This window comes from Parus major, chromosome 2, assembly GCF_001522545.3.
Source record: "Parus major isolate Abel chromosome 2, Parus_major1.1, whole genome shotgun sequence".
NCBI classification, from domain to species: Eukaryota; Metazoa; Chordata; class Aves; order Passeriformes; family Paridae; genus Parus; species Parus major.
The window spans coordinates 10,250,544-10,268,760 of record NC_031769.1 but is presented as its reverse complement, the minus strand read 5'-3'; the positions used below and the strand labels follow the sequence as shown (position 1 = coordinate 10,268,760).

Genomic DNA, 18,217 nt, shown 5'->3' with positions numbered 1-18,217 from the left:
ACCTTTAACTTACAGAAAAACTGAGTTTTCTTCATCAGAGTATTTTTGCAGTATCTTTGCTGTATTCTAAATGTAAAAAAAACTTGTTTTGATTTCATTTTAAAATGTCAGTTTGTAAAGAGGGACGAAAAGTCATGTGGAAACTTTTGCATAATCTGCATAACAAGATGCAATTACAATTTTTTTCCATACAGAACAGAAGATATTACAAATACACACCTGAACACCCCTTTAATCTAGATATTTTACTGGCAGCATGACCATTAGTGCTACAGAAAACCTACTGTAATAAACAGACTTGGTCTTCTTTTCCAAACTAAGTTCGTCAGTGCCTTAGAAACAAACTTTTTTTGTTGAGTAGAAAAGAGTGGAAAGTGAATAGGAAGATCCTTTGACTATAAAAACTTAAAATATTGACATCAACAACAACCTTAATGCAACAGAGAAGAACAGCAAATTACCAAAAAAAATTGTTAAATGTTTTAATGCATTTTGAATTGTAATGAAGAAAAACATTTTACATCTAAAAACAAATTAGCAAAATAATAAAAAGTGGTTCCACATAACTTATAAATTCTTTTTCCCAAAAGGTAGTTTTCACAGATTTAGGCAACAAATAAGATGTTTCATTCCAGATCTTTCTGATTGTAAAGTATATACAAACTTCGTGAAAATTTATGTGCATTGCTTGAGAGAAAGACACAGAAGCTTGGTTTCACCTGGTGATGAGTTTTCTGTGAAATTCTGCACAATACTGAAACTGTAACTGCAACTCTCCTCCATTTAATGAAATGCTGGACATTGTTCAGTGCTGAAAAAACACTCTTTACAACATTTAGAGCCATGAAATGTTTTTGACATATTCAGTCAATGTAGTATTATTCACTACCCCTGCTCATATGTTTTGCTTCAAGGGGAATGGCAGTTTGGCTTACCCTTCAGTACAGTATAGAAAACTAAACTGTGATAGTTCAGTGTTCAGCTGATTTAAGTATTAGCCTGCTCATAAGAACGTGGCTCTAGCACCTTGTTTGGTTGATTCTTTTCAAAATGAAACCATGTAATCACCCATTTCTGGTGCCAGAGGATGGTCCCTCTGGTGATATAAAAAGCTTGCAGCAATGATGATTAAACTGCACAGAGTCCAGTGGTTCTGTATTACATATGTATGAGATAAGCTTAGACACTTTAGTTTAGCAGGACCAAAACCAGTGACCCTCTCCTCTCCCTCAGGTAACAGGAGAGCCATTGCTCCAGATCCTACATGCAGGCCATGCTGGAGAAACTGCTTGTACTGGCCAGACATTTTCCTCTTTTTTTAAAAACAGCGTAAACCTTTGTAAAGTTCTCTCTGTTACCAACTAAAAGAAAGTGAGTCTTGTTTTCTTAAGGAAATAAAAACTGTAACCCAACATCAAATGGCTTTAACCCAGAGTAATAAATCCAGGAGGAAAAAAAAAAAAAAAAGTGAGAATAAACATTGTCACCATCATTTCACTCTTACCACCAGAAGACTTCAAACTCTGCAGCTGCTTTCTGCAACCTCACTAGTTTTAGTATTTAAATTACTTCAGCACAGTTGTCCATCTTGTATCTCAAGAAAAAAAATTCCCAAACCCCACAACAGAAAAAAACAAGGGATCAAACTACTCTGATGACGTGTACTATAAAGACACTACAAATATTTTGAGTTTCCTTAATGTTACAGTCCAAAACTATGTTTAGGACCCCCTGTTTTCCTTCTGTTCTTCAATGATGCATTCCTTATCCCATTCCACTGTACTCCCATGCCACATAAATGTAAGTTAACAGGAGAACCAGTTAACACATGTCTTAATGTCATTATAAACAATGCTGTAGAGGACATGAGCACAGCTGTAGTTGCACAGAACTATGATGATGAGATAAAAGGCTCCTAATACTTCCGTCAACCCACCATGAACCCCAAGGTCCCACTGTCAGAGTGCACCCTTCCTTACCCCCACCCTTCATCTTATACTGTGATATGTCAGACACCCAGGGGCAGCATCTCCCTTTAGCCAAAAAACAAGTGTCTGTCTGAAGCAGCCTTTCCATTCTTTCCAAGACACCAGCTGCCACCTTCATTTACTGACAGCAGCAGCTGCAGCGTAACACCCCACTGCCAGTACAGAACCAGCTAAACACAGTGAGGAGCAAAACCAGAGTAATATCATTTGGGAGAAAGAAGGGAGAGCTATGTTAACTGCCCCCTTTTAGAACAGGACAGGGACTGCAGCACCCCTGTCATGGCTGAGAACAGAACGGTGACAGATGATGCTGACTTAGTGTATTGCTCCACTAGATTTACGTGTTAACTACCTTAAGGATCACAAGTAGTATGATTGTCTTTCCTCTCCTATCAGAGACAGAACTTCAGCCAGACACCAAAAGTGCTTTTTTCTAGGCTACAGAGAGATTTCATGCATCTTGACTGACATTCATTTTTGAGGTAGTACTCATTTACTTTGTATTGCTGGCTCAAAATAAAAATATGGGAAGTGACACAATTAAAAGTATGCTCACTGTAGGTACATAAACAAAATCATCAACCCCCAAATAAACTATTTCCTTTCTGGACAGATCACCAAAAGGAATTAATCCTTCTTACAAAGGTTAGCTCCACCACATTCACTGGTAAAGTCAAACTTTCATAAATGGTTTATAACAACAGCTATAAACTAAAGTGCTTCAAAATTTGCTTGACTAGATTTCAGTGATTAGAATTGTAATATTCTGGATTTTTGCTAATATGAAATGTGATGAGGTTTCAGAATCACTTTATATAAGAAGGGCAGAATGAATCTTTCCTTTTTTTAAAATAAAAAGTACAAAAAAGATTACAAATAATCCTGGCAGTCTATACTCACTACAAGTTGCTTGCATTTTCCTTCTCAAATCTACTATTTCTCTATTAACCAGAGTAAAAATGGAGTTGAAGTTGCACTATACGGCAGCACTAAAAAAAGTATTCAAATCAGATGCAAACAAGAAAATGTTTACAATCATACAACTAGTGAAATTCACACTTCATTTCAAAGTTTTAGCCCTGCAGATTCCTTTTAACACAAGGCAGATATGTAGAGTCATGGAAAAATGTAACAGACTGTATACACTCTCTACAGTAATTACATAAGTTTCACATTTATGTCACAAATGTAATGCCCTACTGTGTAACTATTAAATGCTAAATAACTTATGAACATTTATGTGCTCTACACAACAGTGAACATATTGACCAGTGGATGCCAAAATAGAAAAGTTCATACACAAGACAAACTAATTTTTAAAAAATCACATTTCTCTGTACAACCCATGCAAACTGTGCACAATGTGGTAACAAGAACAACATTTGCTCAAGTCTCCCCTCACGGAAGAGCTTTTACAGCAACAGCAGACCAGTGTTCAGAAAAGTCTGCCCAGGTGTAGAAGTCCACGGCGACACAAACGCAGAAACTCTCTCAGCGTTTCACTTCTCTTGTAGCAAAGCGGGGATGTTGATGTTCCAGCCGATGGCCTGACGGTCAAACCCACACGTGAAGAGGTTGCAGATGGGATGGTCCTCACACCAGGCAGAGCAGCAAACCATCCTCCTGTGCCCCTGCCACAGCATGGGAGACAGCACCGTTACTGATTTGGGAGCTGCCGGGACAGCAGCTCACTGCAACTCAAAATGCAACCCTGCCAATCCTCAGCCTGCTCTTTGCAAACAGCCCTTGGGAATCCTAAAGGTCATTGTTAGCTGCCATCTGCAAGGTAAAAGTCTCCATAATGATGTGACTCCTTAGCACCAGCACTGCATCCGTAAGGACAGACGCATACAAAAAGGTGCATCAAAACTTTTCAGTTTTCCAAGGTCTGTTTGCTACCTGGTTACATTTTCTTTACAAAAGCAAATCAAATTTTGATTTTAGTGCTTTTATTTATAAAAGCAGTCTTAAAATAAGGAACTACTTGCTGGCAACTACTTTGTAACAAGCCTGCAAGACTAAGTGTCCACATCATTCATAATTCAGGAAGGATAATACTACAGCTGGAAGAATGTCATACTGATGAAAATAGTTCAATAGTAACAAAAATGTCCAAAATAGGGTTCTGACCAACATTCAGGTTAAAAAAAATAAAGTCATGATTTCAGTAGTGTCAGCCTGAATGGAACTACTAAGTAGAAAAAAAAAAAGACATGCACACACACACACACACAAAAAAACCACTCAAGACTACAATAAATTAAAAAAAAACCCACCTAAATTAGAAAAAAATCTAGAAGAGATTAAGCAAGTCTTAGAACTCCTTCCTAAATTCTGGCAAGAACTGCTGAATCAACCCCAAAAAAGGCCTATTTATGTGACATAATCCAATTAATTTCACTTAGTCTGATTTGCTCCATTAGTGATGCTTGCCATGCCAAATAGTGCCATAAATGCACAAAACTTGACGGCTGCGGCAAGGTCTGTTTATACATGGTAGGATGTATCTAGAATATTTGTGAATAAGCCATTAGAAGAAAGAAGAAAAAAAATTTAAAAATTGAAATTTATCACTAAATCATACAAGGAGAGCTCACAAAACTGACCCTTGCTTTTTCCCTGTTTCTGTGTCATAGAACCACAGAACAGTTTGAGTTGAAAGGAACCTTAAAGATCATCTGATCCCAGCCTTCCTGCCATGGGAAGGGACATTTTCCACTACACCACTACAGGTTACTCAGAGCCCCATCCAGCTTGGAATATATAAACCAGTTAGACACTGTGTAATTTAAAAAAAAAAAAAAAAAATACCACCATCCATTAAACCTCACAGCGAGCCATTTTCTGATACAATTCACACTGAGACATTAAAACACATCTGAAATGCTCTTACACACTTTTTCCATTGCATAGGGAAGGCAGATATATGTTTCATTTTAGTAAGGGGAAAAATCATGATGAAATTCACTTGAAACACCATTTCTAACTCCAATAACAAAGTTTAAAACATTTCATATTGGCCTGTTGGTTATTTTTAATAACTAACAGCACATTTATTCAGACCAGTGCTGTTCAGCATTTGCTCAGCTTTAAGCTAGAGATACCAAATGCCCCTGTTAACCTGGCCTGAGGAAGGACAGACATACTGAAGGGACAGGTACCTGTCTGTTGCTGCGAGGGAGCCGTGCCAGCCGCACCCCTGACATGTCGAACAATCGAACCTGCCGGTTGTCGTGGGGAAGGGCGATGATTCTCTGGCCAACACACACGCTAATCCTGCAGAGAAAGAAGGGACAGAAGGAGGCTGGGTGGGAAACAACGGGCCTGGCAAATAGAAACTGACAGCACAAATTTAAGCTCACGGGAAGGGACACAGCTGAATTTTTCCTGGCTAGAATTCACAAATGGAAAGAGAAAAAAATATGGAACCATTAAGGCATTTGCTATTGCACTGGATCTTCTAATAGCCTTAACATCTGCATTCTTTTAAAGAAAATTTTTATAAGCAATGTGCTTACTGAAAATTAATGTTGATCACACCTGCACTTTATAAAACCATTTCAGACCTTTTTAAAACACTTATAAATCTCAAGTTTAATTTCAGGGACAAAAAATAAATGTATATTTTCAGTGAATTAATGGAATAGACTATTTCAGTTGAAAGGCACCTGCAACAATCATCCAGTTAAACTACCTGACCAATTCAGGCCTGACCAAAGCATAAAGCATATTATTAAGCGTATTGTCTAAATACCCCTTAAATACTGGAAGGCTTGGGGTATCCACCACCTCTCTAGGAAGCCTGTTCCAGGATTTGACCACGCTCTCAGGAAAGAAATGTCCAGTCTAAACCTCTGTGGCACAGCTTTAAACCATTCCCACATGTGAAAGAAATTAAGAATTAAGAAGGCATGAATTAAGCAAAGCAGTAACTCAGATCTGCTTACCTGTTGACTGCAGAATCTGTGCGGATCGTTGCAATAGGAGACCTCATGTTTTTCAGATCCCAGACTTTTACTGTACGGTCATCACTACCAGAAACAACATTGTCTCCCACAGTGAAAACTGCAGATGTCACAGTGCTAAACAATCAGGAGTAAAGACAAAAATGTCAGACTCTGTACTTCTTTATTAAACTAGCATCTGATTTAAAGTTTTGCTTTCTGTTCACATGCTTCCTTTAGCATACGCAGCTTGCCTTTTTTTTAAAGCAGAATAATCTGAAATGTTAAAATTCCAAGTAGTTATTTTTGAATAAAAAGATATTCTTACAAGAAGCTATGACATTTAAGGTGAATAGGGCTTGACTGGCCCAAGTGGTAAGAGAAGCAGGCCAAAAGTAAAGACTCACTCTGGAGGCATCTTTCATATTCCACTAATTCTGACATGAGCTAAACAGGCCCAGTGTTGAAATCTGAACTCACTTTTGAAGTTCTGCTCTGTCCAGCAGGTTAACCACACAACCCCAACTCAATTAGTAGCATAGAGTACAAATCTTCTTAAGTGATTTGAAATCAGTAACCAAGCTTTTCTCTCCATCCAAATACTTCTGTAGAACTATCCCAAACATTTTCATTCACTGCACAGATTCTGTGGAGGTCCCAAACACCTGAGATGCAGCTAAAGCTATTCTGTACACACATGAACATGTAATCCACACACTGAGTCCCCAGTATAGCTCCACTACCAATAGCTACAGCCATACAACAATCTCTAATTATGATTTCTAGTCCTGTTTTACAAGCAGCTAAAGCCTGACAGTCAGATAAAAAATGGCAAGTAGTAGTAAGAAGCATAAGCATACAGTTCTTCAGATTTTACCTACTATACCTAGGAATGCACAAGGGCAGTCAGAGAAAGACCCATGAGAACATTTCTAGCAATTGAAAGTGCAACATATTAATTCCAGAAGCTATTTTATAAAGAATTTTACTTTAGAATTTTATTATCTTCATATTTTTCAGCTTCAGAAAACAGTATATCATCAATATACTAGGTTCAAACAATTTTCATAATGGTTCTATGATTATTTTAAAATATTTTTACCTTTCTTTCATATTAACCAATTAAAAGCCTTTGTACTACAATTTTTCATCATAATTGTGTGAATTCCCAACTCAAAGCCAGTTATTTTCTGCCCACATAATGTACTAACAAAGCATTTTTTTCTCTCCTTATAATCATTAGGGAAGGCTTCTCAATTCTGTTTCTACAGATTTGATTTAATGACCTATCTTGTAACTTGGGTCATGCACATCAATTTCTTAAAATTTAGTAATTTTAATTTAAGTTGTCAGTTGTTACTGTCACTTTAGTTGTTCTGCAGAAATTTGAATTCATGTCCTATCCAAGCTGCTGATTAAGATTAGCACAAGCCAGGTCACAATGGACCAGTTTATGCAAGCCTCTTAATTTAAATTGACACCAAATTAAGTTTTAATTAGGATGAAGGCCCACTTTATTCATGATACCAAGTTTCCTAACACATTATTAGAGTGCAGCTATGCCACCAGGGAGATGATTACAGAAAGAACCAAGAGGTCTTTGACTAATCTTCTGGACTTTATGAACAAAAAGCCAAAAAGTTAAAATATACATGAAGGCCACAACTGCTGAGTCTCTTTCATCAGGCACCTTTTTCTTTGGGAAGAAAACTCACTCATGCAGTCAAGCTGCTGCACAATACAGCTGGCATGTTCTTACCACCAAACTTGTCTCCTACCAGCCCAAACTGCTTTAAGTTTACCAACATCTGCACTTCTCACTAGTTCTTTACACAAAGAAGCTCAGAAAAAAATTTCAGGCCTTCACTAATCTCTATAGTGCTGCAACATACTTGAAGCAATGTTTATAAGTTTAAAATTCTCTCTTCAATCTCCATAATTTGCACACACATTGGGAGGCTTCCTAGCACACAACAGCGTAAAGAAATTCAAGTCATAGAAAATCTCGAGGTGAGCAAATATACTGGACTTTAGTATTCTGCTGCCAACAAACAAATCTGATCTGTTTTCCCATCATACATTTTATTCCAATTACGGCTGGAATATTTTGTGAAACTGTCTTAAAATAACACTCCACTTTTGGGTGCCTTTTTTCAAAACTTTAAAGAGCTTTCCAGCTTCTTTGATCTCATATTGGTTTTGCTTTATCATTTATCACTTTCAAACATGGTTAAGTTCCTTTGACCACATAAGGTTCTCTAATCCTTAGATTTATCATTTTTAAATTAAAATATTCAAAACTATTGCCAGGAAAACAGAATGCCAATCCCAGGTTAGCTCAATCCTTCCTGCTCCTCCAAAGACTCTCAAAAGATAACAAAATCCTTTCTAGCTTAACTTACTTTTAGAGCTTAACTGTTCAGATATTACTGGGTACATCAAGCAAAAGTTTGTAAAATAAAAATGCAATGAAATGCTGCTGTAGCTCTCTGGAAATAGGGCAGGTGATAGAAAGGCAAAGGAAAAGCTGCTGGTCTGTTTTTAGTGACAACTCTAAAGGTGCTTAGCGGTCTTAACCCTCCATTCACCCTCAGCTTGGCCCTGCAAGGCCCTGCAGGCTGGGACATGCATGATTTGCAAGAACATGGGACTATGAAAACAATCTTTTACATAAGGAGCTTTGAATCTAATGGCTAAGTAAAAAAGCACTTCTGACTGAACCCAGTGTTTATGACCACGATTTTTGGTCCCAGTTCCAAAGCAAACAGTGTATGGATGTCTGCATAACACTCCCTGTACTTTTACAAAAATGAAACATGACCCTTCTATGGGAAACACTCAATTCAATTCTCAAAGATATCCCATTTTCAAAATGAGATTGCAAGGCTTGAAGTTTTAACTTAACAACAAGTCCAGAAAGGCCAAAACAGTATCATTCTCACAAACCTGACAGCTCTGGGAACGCTTATCAGCACTTCAATCATCTGAGTAAAGACAAAGTGGCTTTTTGGGGTTGGTTTTTTTTCATTATTTTAAAGTGGAATATAATGAGTTCATATTTTAAAAAATCACATGCATTTCAATTCAAAAACATGCTCAACACTACTGACTTAAAACACAAGCAAGTGCTGCTTGCTCATAGATCTTATGCAGTACAAATTACATTCTGTCTCCTCTGATACTCCAGCTGGGGCATCTCTTAATATGACAGATACATTTCAGCAATTTTTTTCTTGGTTCTGTGCTTGTTTTTTTTTACTTAAAACAAAATAGTAAGAAGAAGAAAAGCCACTTTCTGTGCATAGAAAAAAACAGGATTTTAGCCCATCTAAAGGGGAATGGTGAGAAGAAAGAAAGGGACACAAAGTCTATGGGAAGAAAGAACTTAACAGAAGCAGCCAATAAACAAATAACCTTTCAAAAGTACTGCCTCCATAACCCCATCCATATCACAAAAATTAAAAGCCTTTTTCCTCTATTTTCATGTGGTTAGATTTAATTTTTGTTTGTAGTCTTCAGTTTGTTCTAACCCAGATAAAACTCTGGTTAACATCCCCTTGGCTAAATCAATAAAAAGTGTAAACAAAAGATCATCAGCCCCTTTGTTAATTGAATGCTAGAAGACATTAGATTTTTAATAACTCAAAAAGATGACAGGTATTGTAGGACATTAAAGAAAAAAAAAAGGAACAAGCAAAGAGGAAGCAGGCTTATGACACTTCAAACTGTGGGTCCCACAGGGAGTTTGGTGTGCTACAACTATTCTCCAAAAAAGCTTCAGCCTCCGCCAAACCCCAGCAAAACTCATTTATCTTGTCATAGGGAGCAGCCGAGCGTGTACTTCCAGCTGACAGCGTGGCACTTCCTCACCACACACCACTGCCTGGCCTCGAACATCCTGCTCCCTCCGTGGGGCTCAATCACCAGAAATGCTGTGGTGCTCGCACTCCTCATTAGGCCGAACAGCTGTCTCCCCAGTCACACTGAGACACAAAACTGCTTTGCATAACAATCTGCTGAAATTTCACACATAGGGGAAAGGGGGGAAAGGAAAAACGTTGAGAATGTTGGACCATGAAATGCTGATGCAGAACTCTCCCTGGCAATGCACCAAAAAAGAAGTTAACACTATTCTTTCCATTTTGATTTGCAACCTAAACTGGGATTTACCATCGAACTGGGGGACGATACATTTTCATGGCCTTGAACAGGCATATACATGCATAAATCTGTGTGTGGAATGAAAATGGACTAAACCAGAGCTTTCAGATAAACTTATTCAAGGTAACTTGAAGACATACAATTACCTACAGTCGTATGCAAGCAGCAAAATCTGAGCGCTCAAATATGCCTCTCATTTTAAGTAATAAAATTGAGAAACAAAACCTAAAGGAAGCTCAATTTGGTATCACATTTTCTGGACAAGTTTCCTTCGTTTTTGGGGAACAAAGTATATCCCCACATCAAGCAGCCTGAGGGGAAGCCAGGAACTGTGTTGAAAACCTCCAGATGTGGACAACCCCCCTGCCCATCTCAACAGGAGATGGCATTGACCACAGGAGGCCCAGGTAAGGAGCGCACCATTGTCTCCACACTGGAGTGCATTCAGGATTCAGAATTGCTAAAAGCACTCAACTCCAGGAAGAGCAACACACATAATTCTACAAGTCTGTGTATGGATTTATCTCCAAATATCAGCAGAGTTTTTTTTCTCCAACTTAAGGAACTGTAAGAGCAAACCATGAAGGAATTACAGAATCACAGAATCATTTAGGATAGAAAAGACCTCTGAGGTCATTGAATCAAACCTACAAACACCACCATGTCAACCAGACCATGGCACTGAGTGCCATGTCCAGTCTTTCCTTAAACACCTCCAGGGACCATGATTCCACCACTCCTGGACAGCCCATTCTAATGTCTAATCACCCTTTCTGTGAAGAAACTCCTCCTAATGTCCAGCCTAAATATCCCCTAGCAGTTTGAGACCATTTCCCCTTGTCCTGTCACTGGCTGCCTGGGAGAAGAGACTGATGTGGTAGAACCTCCTTTCAGGGAGCTGCAGAGAACAGTACTTTGATAACTCCAAGCCAGTATCAGGTTGGGGGAATGTTAGAAGAGAAAACTCGGAATTCAAGCTGTGCAAGACAGAAAGGAGTGATAACTTAGATGGACTGAAGGCATGTAAAACCTGGCCCTAGTCTGTCCTGAAACAGATCTATGAAGAAGCACTCAGCATGGGAAGTGAGGCATATTCAAAGCTGGATCCCTGAGCTATCAGTTATTAAGTGTTAAAACTCTAAGAAAACCACTGAATTACATCTATGTAGTAAATGTAAACCAAAACGTTTTGTAAAAATGTTCAGAAGCGCTAGAAGCATTTCAAAAAAGCTAACCCTAGAGCTTCAAACCCAGGCCATCATCTTCATTTAAAATACATTCAACATGAAAATGTAGGATTAGAACAGTGTGTGAAATACAAGTTTGGAGCCTTTTTTCAATGAAATGCAAGAGGAAAAAACTCCCTTGGCAGACAAAACAAGGAAGGAATATTAACAGCAATATCAGAACCACCTAGTTAATCAGTGAGGCTTGGGGAGAAAATTGAATGTTTCATCACAAAAATTTTGCATTTCTTACAGAAGCTAGATTGAGATATCCACACATGGGGAATGCCTAAGGCATTCTTTGATGAGAAACAACAGAAAAATGGTAGACAAAGCATCACTGAAGTCATTAATAGCTGAAGCAAGAACAGGACTATCTTGAAAAGAACAGATGTGTTAGACTGATCAAACACCACTGATAGCATCCAACTTGATACACTTTGTTTGGCACAAACAAAAGGTTTTGACTAAAAGCCCAAGCACAGATTTAGTCAAAATTGCAAAGCCTGCATTTTTAGGACTACATCTACACATGCTTTAACTTCACTAAGAAAGTGTGGTTGGATAAGAATACATAGCAGTGACCTTGTAATGCTGGGCATATCTAGAGCAAGACTGCCTCCCAACAGGGATGTCCAATGACATTGCTGCCTGGAGAAAAGGCACTTCTCCCCCTGCCATGACCTACTCTTTCAAGAACAATATATTCAAAACAAACACAAATTAAATCTTGTAGATCCAAGAATCTGAGAAAGCCAGCTGACCTTGGCAAACCCAAGTGTCCACAAAGACTAAAGCAACAACTAGTCTCTTCAAACAGAATGCCATTTTGACATTAACTCTCAATTCACTAAATGTCAGAATTCAGCCCAGCATCCTAATCAACAGCTGCTTAGTAATTTTTGTATTTTTAATGCAGATTCTTCAGCAAGCATAGGAGTTGGAAAACATAAAGTTCAAAGAAGACATATTTGCAATTCTCTAATTTCAAAGTTCTCAGGATGAAGTGCAACTCACAATTCAGCTGCACATTCAAGACATACAGGCAGCAAATGAACAGGAACTTTCCCTTCTGGTCTCTTAGAGCCACACAAGCAGAATGAAAGGAGATGGAATATGCTGCAGTCCAAAAAAGCTATAAGCTCTTTATAAGAAATAAGATCCATGATTAGCAATTTTTTTCCCTGAGTTTGCCTAGAAAGTAGCACACAAATACAGATTCCACAGCTATGAAAACACATTCTTGATGTACTGGCCCAATCTAGCCACAAAGATCAGTAAGTTTTAAAAGTAAAAAACAAACTATGTAATTCTTTGGGGCTAGGACTAAAGTACCCACTCCAATTTATGGGGGTTTTAAAGCAAAAAATGCATTTAAGTGCCATGGCAAGGTGATGCATAACTGTACACTGAACAACCAAAAAGCATTAACAAAGGATATTTACTTAAGGAGAGCAATCCAAAGCTACTTCTGAAGACATCACTTTATTCTTTGAAGGATGGTATTTGCAAGTACAGACTTGGAAGCCCTACATGGTTTTTTTTCAAGCATTTCAACTACTGTGTACCTCTGACAGTCACTAAAGAAAACAAAACACCTTATTATTCACCAAATAATTGTTCAGCTGCATTTAAGTATCAATATACTTCAAATGTATAGCAAAATCTGTAATTTAAACACTGCATATGAATCCACTAGCTAATAAACATTCTGTTGCCCATAGTGGATTAATTTATTTTCTGTGTTACTAACCTGTCAGAACAAATGTATAAAATCTGTGAAGCACTGGCTAGACCTGTATAGACTAAGACTTCTTTTTTCTTTAAACTACATATGGTAAACATTTCCAGCATTAAGATTTTAGAAGGTTCCACACATCAAGACACATCCCAGCACATGCAGAGTGCTTAAAGGGACAGAAAAACTCATCAAGCAGATATTCAAGAGCATGTCAACACCAGAGTTACTCAGCTAGGCCACCATGCTGGGAAAAGCAAAGCCTTCACAGCTGGGACAAGATGGGCTGTGCAGGTGTCAGCAAAGGCAAGCACAAGTGAAGTGGAATGAAAACTGCCACAAAGATGCCAGAACCATTTTGCTCCGCAAAACAAAACCTTAGTTCAGTTTGAAGAGCTCTAATCAATAACCTCTAAACTGAATAATTTCTCAATAGAAGAACAGCTGTTATTATCAATCTTGTATTTCAAAGCAATATCTGATCGAAAAAAGATATTGGGGTATGAGTCACCAGCATGATTTTTGGAGGCTTTAACTCAGGAAATCAATTTTGTTAACAGGCCACAAGTTAGTGCCTGGATTATAACATAAATGTAATCTTTTACCAGGTCTCTATTAAACTCTTCATATGGGGATGTGACTGGGGATTCACAGCACTAGTAAGACAAATTCCTATTGATGCAAATACAGAACCAGGCAATAGAAAATATTTGTATTTAAGCAAACATCAGTCTTATTTCCATACTATTTCATATTTTTTTCATCAGTAAAGAATAAGTGAGATGAACTGGAGGCATGGAAAACCTAAAACAGCAAGTGACAAGATACTTTTACTACTATGTAAGCAGGGCACAGGCAAATAAGTCATTTATTGAACTGAAATGGTCATATTTATACACACACATGCACATATATGAAAAAAAAGTAAATAAGCAATGTTTACAGAACTGGAAACTTCCATGGGAAGATACAATTTCAAAAAAGACCCCAGCTGAATGGAGGTTTGAAGGGCAAAAGTACTATCAATGTACTATATTTAGTCTAGATATGTCAAAATATACTTAGAAACACACTTTGAGGCAAAATAGGTAACTTGTAAATAAGAACAGAAAATACAAGAAGAAAATACAGGAAACTTCTATAATTAACACATGAAACAAAGCTCTTGAAGACAGAAAAATAAAAGATGAATCTGAAGCTAGACAGACTAGGGAGGCACAAAAAGTTAAACAGGGAAGTTAATTAAACACTGCAACAAGCAACATACAGAATTTGCCAAAAGGTAAGTTGAAATCTTTACCATTGGAACCTAACATACAGTTGGCAATTCTAAAATTACCTCTTAATTCAAAACAGTTATCAATGCAAGCAGCTCAAGACAGGCAGGTTGCTCACAACAATTATTTCTGGTCTTAATGGAAGAGAATTTATTTTCTTAAACTGTCTCAGTAGCAGATGATAATATTCTGCTTTTAATAAAGCTATGTTCAGGGCACCAAAATGATAGGTGATTTCTTAGTCCGGTTAAGCTACAAATAATCTCTCATAGCTGATGACACACCAAACTTTGACATACAGGACAATGCACTGCGACTCTTCATTCTTTGACATCAATTAACTCTATAACAGCTTTATACACTCTGTCTGTAACAGGATTCTTTAGCCTCTCAACACATCAGCATCAGTTTTATTTCTAGACGATAATGAGCCGTTCCGAGTACACCGTCAGTGCGGCTCATTAAGGCTAATTAAAGCAGCCGAGCCCGCAGCGCTCGGGCCGGGCCGGGCCGGGCGCTCCGCGGCGCGGTGCTGCCACCTGCTGGTGCGCCGCGGATCCCGGAGCAAGGCACGGCACGGAACGCGATCTGGGCTACGACACAACAAACAAGGAGTGCCGGCCTCAGGATTGAGATCATCTAATTATATTGGCATAGCGCATTAGGAGTTATCTGGTGAAAAAATAGCTGCTCTCTGAGCGCCAGACTCATCAGGTGCTATTCAGACAGAGGGTGTTAAAACTTATGCTTGAGGACTTTAAATCATCAGTGTTAACAACTGTAACATCCAATTTATAGATCCCAAGGACCTATCAAAATACTAAATACTTGGCAAATTATTCACACAGGCATTCAGAAAAGCCAAAAAAAAAGAAATAAAACAGTTTCTTCTGTGCTGCTTAACGTGACGAGATTCTTGAAGTGTTGATTAGAGGGTAATTTAAAAATATTTTGCCAGTAGGCAGTACAATAAAAGAACAAAAATTAAATTCCTCAAAGTATGTCTCAACTGCAAAAATATCAACACCTCATCTGTGCTGTCTGCAGTTGTCAGTGAAACACCTTCTGTAAGAGAATTATCCCTTCTACAAATGAGAGACCCCAGCAGCCCTGGCCACTGAAAAGTAAAATCAGTTTTGAGATCATTAAATTTAGGGTGTATTTGGTGAAAAATGTCAATATTAAAAACTCATATAAAGTACAAAACAGAGACAGTTGATACAGCAGACAAACACAAATATGAAGATGATTAAAAGCTAGAGTAAGAGCAACTGAAGAGGTTGCACAAGGTCTATTCCATTCCTAAAAAATAAACTCTCTGCTAGTTTATAGGTCTCAGCAATAGAAGCCAAAACACCAGCTACTGGTTTTTACAGTATGCACCATCACACAAGATGAACATCACTTAGTCTCAGCAAACATATGGGAAAACACAAATGTCAGTCTTGGTCATTTCTCTGAAAAAACATCCTGAGACAAAGCAGTTAATCAGCTTGGGAAAAAATGCAAGCACCAATGGATACAAAACCTTCCAACTTTATATGACGTTCTAGGAAAAGTGATAGAAGGCTATCAAAGTGATCAGATGAAACAATTCTAGGATGTAGGCCACAAAATCAGGCATACTGCTCTATCAGGAGAAGATGGCCATTTAAACCAGATGATTGTGAAGCATCAAGCAATTTCTCAAGCTCAGGAGTTCAAGGCAGAAGGGGTTAAAGAGGTTTTAGTTTAAAAATAAGCTCGTCAGTAGCTGAGAAAATGAAAAAGAGGGTACTGAAACTCAGTCATAATGTAAATTGCACATTTGAATTAACAAAAGACAGAAATGTGAATAAATACTTGGGGTTTGTATTTTGAGGTAGGATTAACAGTCATCTTTTATTCTGAAGAAGGGAGGTGAATTTTTTTCTTAAACACTCAAGCTCCAACATTCACAAGTCAAGAAAAAAATTATTTCCTTGGGTAAAGTATTTCCAAGTTACACCTGCATTTTCCATGTAACAGAGCTCCAAAAACCATAAAGCTAACGCCAGAACATGGATTCCCAGGACTACATTTGTCCACGTCCAATAGTAGTCAGTATAATAACATTAAGCCTAAATTGGTAACTAAAAATGTTACATCAGCATCACTGTCCTGACAGGCAATTGGTGCCTGTACTTTTATTTCTTATTTTATGTAAAAATTAGAAGCTTTTAAGAGTTAAAATTAATCCTTTTTTATCCACTGGTTTTAAAGGAGTAACCTTTACTTCACAGTGAGTATCCAGACAAGCAGAGACAATCTGCTTGATCTACTGCATGAGAGTAATAACCCCAAACTGCAAGCATAACCAATGCCAAAAAGAACCTCATACCTTAAATCACCTTGAATTGTAACAATTTTTATCAAGACTTACCATATGAGCAATAGCACACCAAGAGCCTTGGCTGCTGTTTTGGAAATTATGTACTGCTGTGCTACATTTGAAGGAGGGCAATTGGGGGTTTCTGTGAAAATCAGTTTCACAAAAGAAGAATGAATTCAGTTAAAAAAAAAAGTGCACAGGAAGAGTTCCGGGCAGATTTGCAACTTTTTGAACTTGTGAAAACCTGTGAAGGAGCTGTCACTTACTCTGTGTGGCCCTGAAAGACATTGACAGAATGGATAGAAGGATCTCTGAAATCCCACAGTCGGAAGGTGGTGTCGCGTGACGATGTCACCACGAGACGCTGGGTGGGATGTGTACAACAATGCGTGAGCTCTTGGTCGTGCCCTACGATCACACATGAGAACATGTAAGGTCATGAAAATAAGACTTTTCATTTCCACATACACTCAGAATGAAATGCTGATGTTTTTTTTCTTTCTCCCAAACAGAAAGGAGTAACAATCATTCTGAACTTTAATCCTGTTACTGCTGTACAACTTTGGGAATGTATTTGAAGATAAAAACAACGCTACTCATTTCACATTCAGTAGCACAGATTATTTCTGCTTAACACACCATGAGCACAGCAAAAGCCTTTTTCAAGAACTAAAATTTGGGTACATTCAATTTAAATAACTACTTTTTCATAGGTTAAGTCATAAGCTTAAAAGAAGATGAATTCATGCTCAAGGGATTTACAAGACTGCAATTTTAAAATCTATTATAACACTGAGCAGTAGATGGTACATACTCACATCCTGCTCCAGAGAAACAACTTACTTTTCTCAATGTTTTAATATCTACAAAGAATCCCTAATAAAAACAAACCACCTTTTTTTTTGAGTGAACAAGTACCTGTAAGAGAATGGACAAGTTCAGAAGTCTCTACATCATACAGATTTGCTGTCCTGTCCCATGATGCTGTCACAGCTTGCTTCCCCCCAACAAGCCAGTCGGCTGCTATGACCACTCCCTGATGGCTTTTCAGTGAAGTTAATGGGACTCTGACAGTGGGGCAATCACTGGAACCATCTCCATCCCCATCAGGTTCATCTTTATCTGAGATTTCAACTTCATCTTCTCCGGACACTTGCTGTAAAATGCAAGAGAAATAAAGATGTAGAATATAAGAGAAGGAATGTCTCTAAATTATATTTTTATAATGGTATTATATGGTGTATATATATATATTATATAGCAATATGGTATTGCTTCCCAATCCTCTTGATGTGCATGTGGGTAAACTAATTCTGCTGCATCCTGTCTATTCCAGTACTCACTATCACAAACTTGGTTGAAGGAATATAACCAGTAAGTTATATGCAGTTTTAATAACTCCTTTAACAACTTGCTGATGTGCAGCTGAGGGAACTGGAGTTGTTCAGCCTGCAGAAAAGGAAGCTCAGGGGAGAGCTCACTGCTCTCTACGACTCCCTGAAAGGAGGATGCAGCCAGGTGGGTGTCAGTCTC

General features: G+C 38.0%; 1 protein-coding gene across 3 annotated transcripts in view; it reads right to left on the bottom strand.

The window, feature by feature from the left end:
• Window positions 1-226: 226 nt before the first annotated feature.
• WDR37 (WD repeat domain 37) overlaps window positions 227-18,217 on the bottom strand; it is a 44,116-nt gene continuing 26,125 nt past the window's right edge. For 2 of the 3 annotated variants that reach the window (XM_015618762.3, XM_015618763.3), the window contains 5 exons: window positions 17,603-17,840; window positions 16,951-17,092; window positions 5,936-6,070; window positions 5,150-5,264; window positions 227-3,619 (listed from right to left, as the gene is read on the bottom strand). In XM_015618762.3, the coding sequence (XP_015474248.1) occupies window positions 3,488-3,619; window positions 5,150-5,264; window positions 5,936-6,070; window positions 16,951-17,092; window positions 17,603-17,840 (762 nt within the window). In that variant the 3' untranslated portion in view covers window positions 227-3,487. Of the gene's footprint in view, window positions 3,620-5,149; window positions 5,265-5,935; window positions 6,071-16,735; window positions 16,827-16,950; window positions 17,093-17,602; window positions 17,841-18,217 lie in introns of those variants that run through there. The other variant, XR_004500456.1, reaches the window with a different exon arrangement.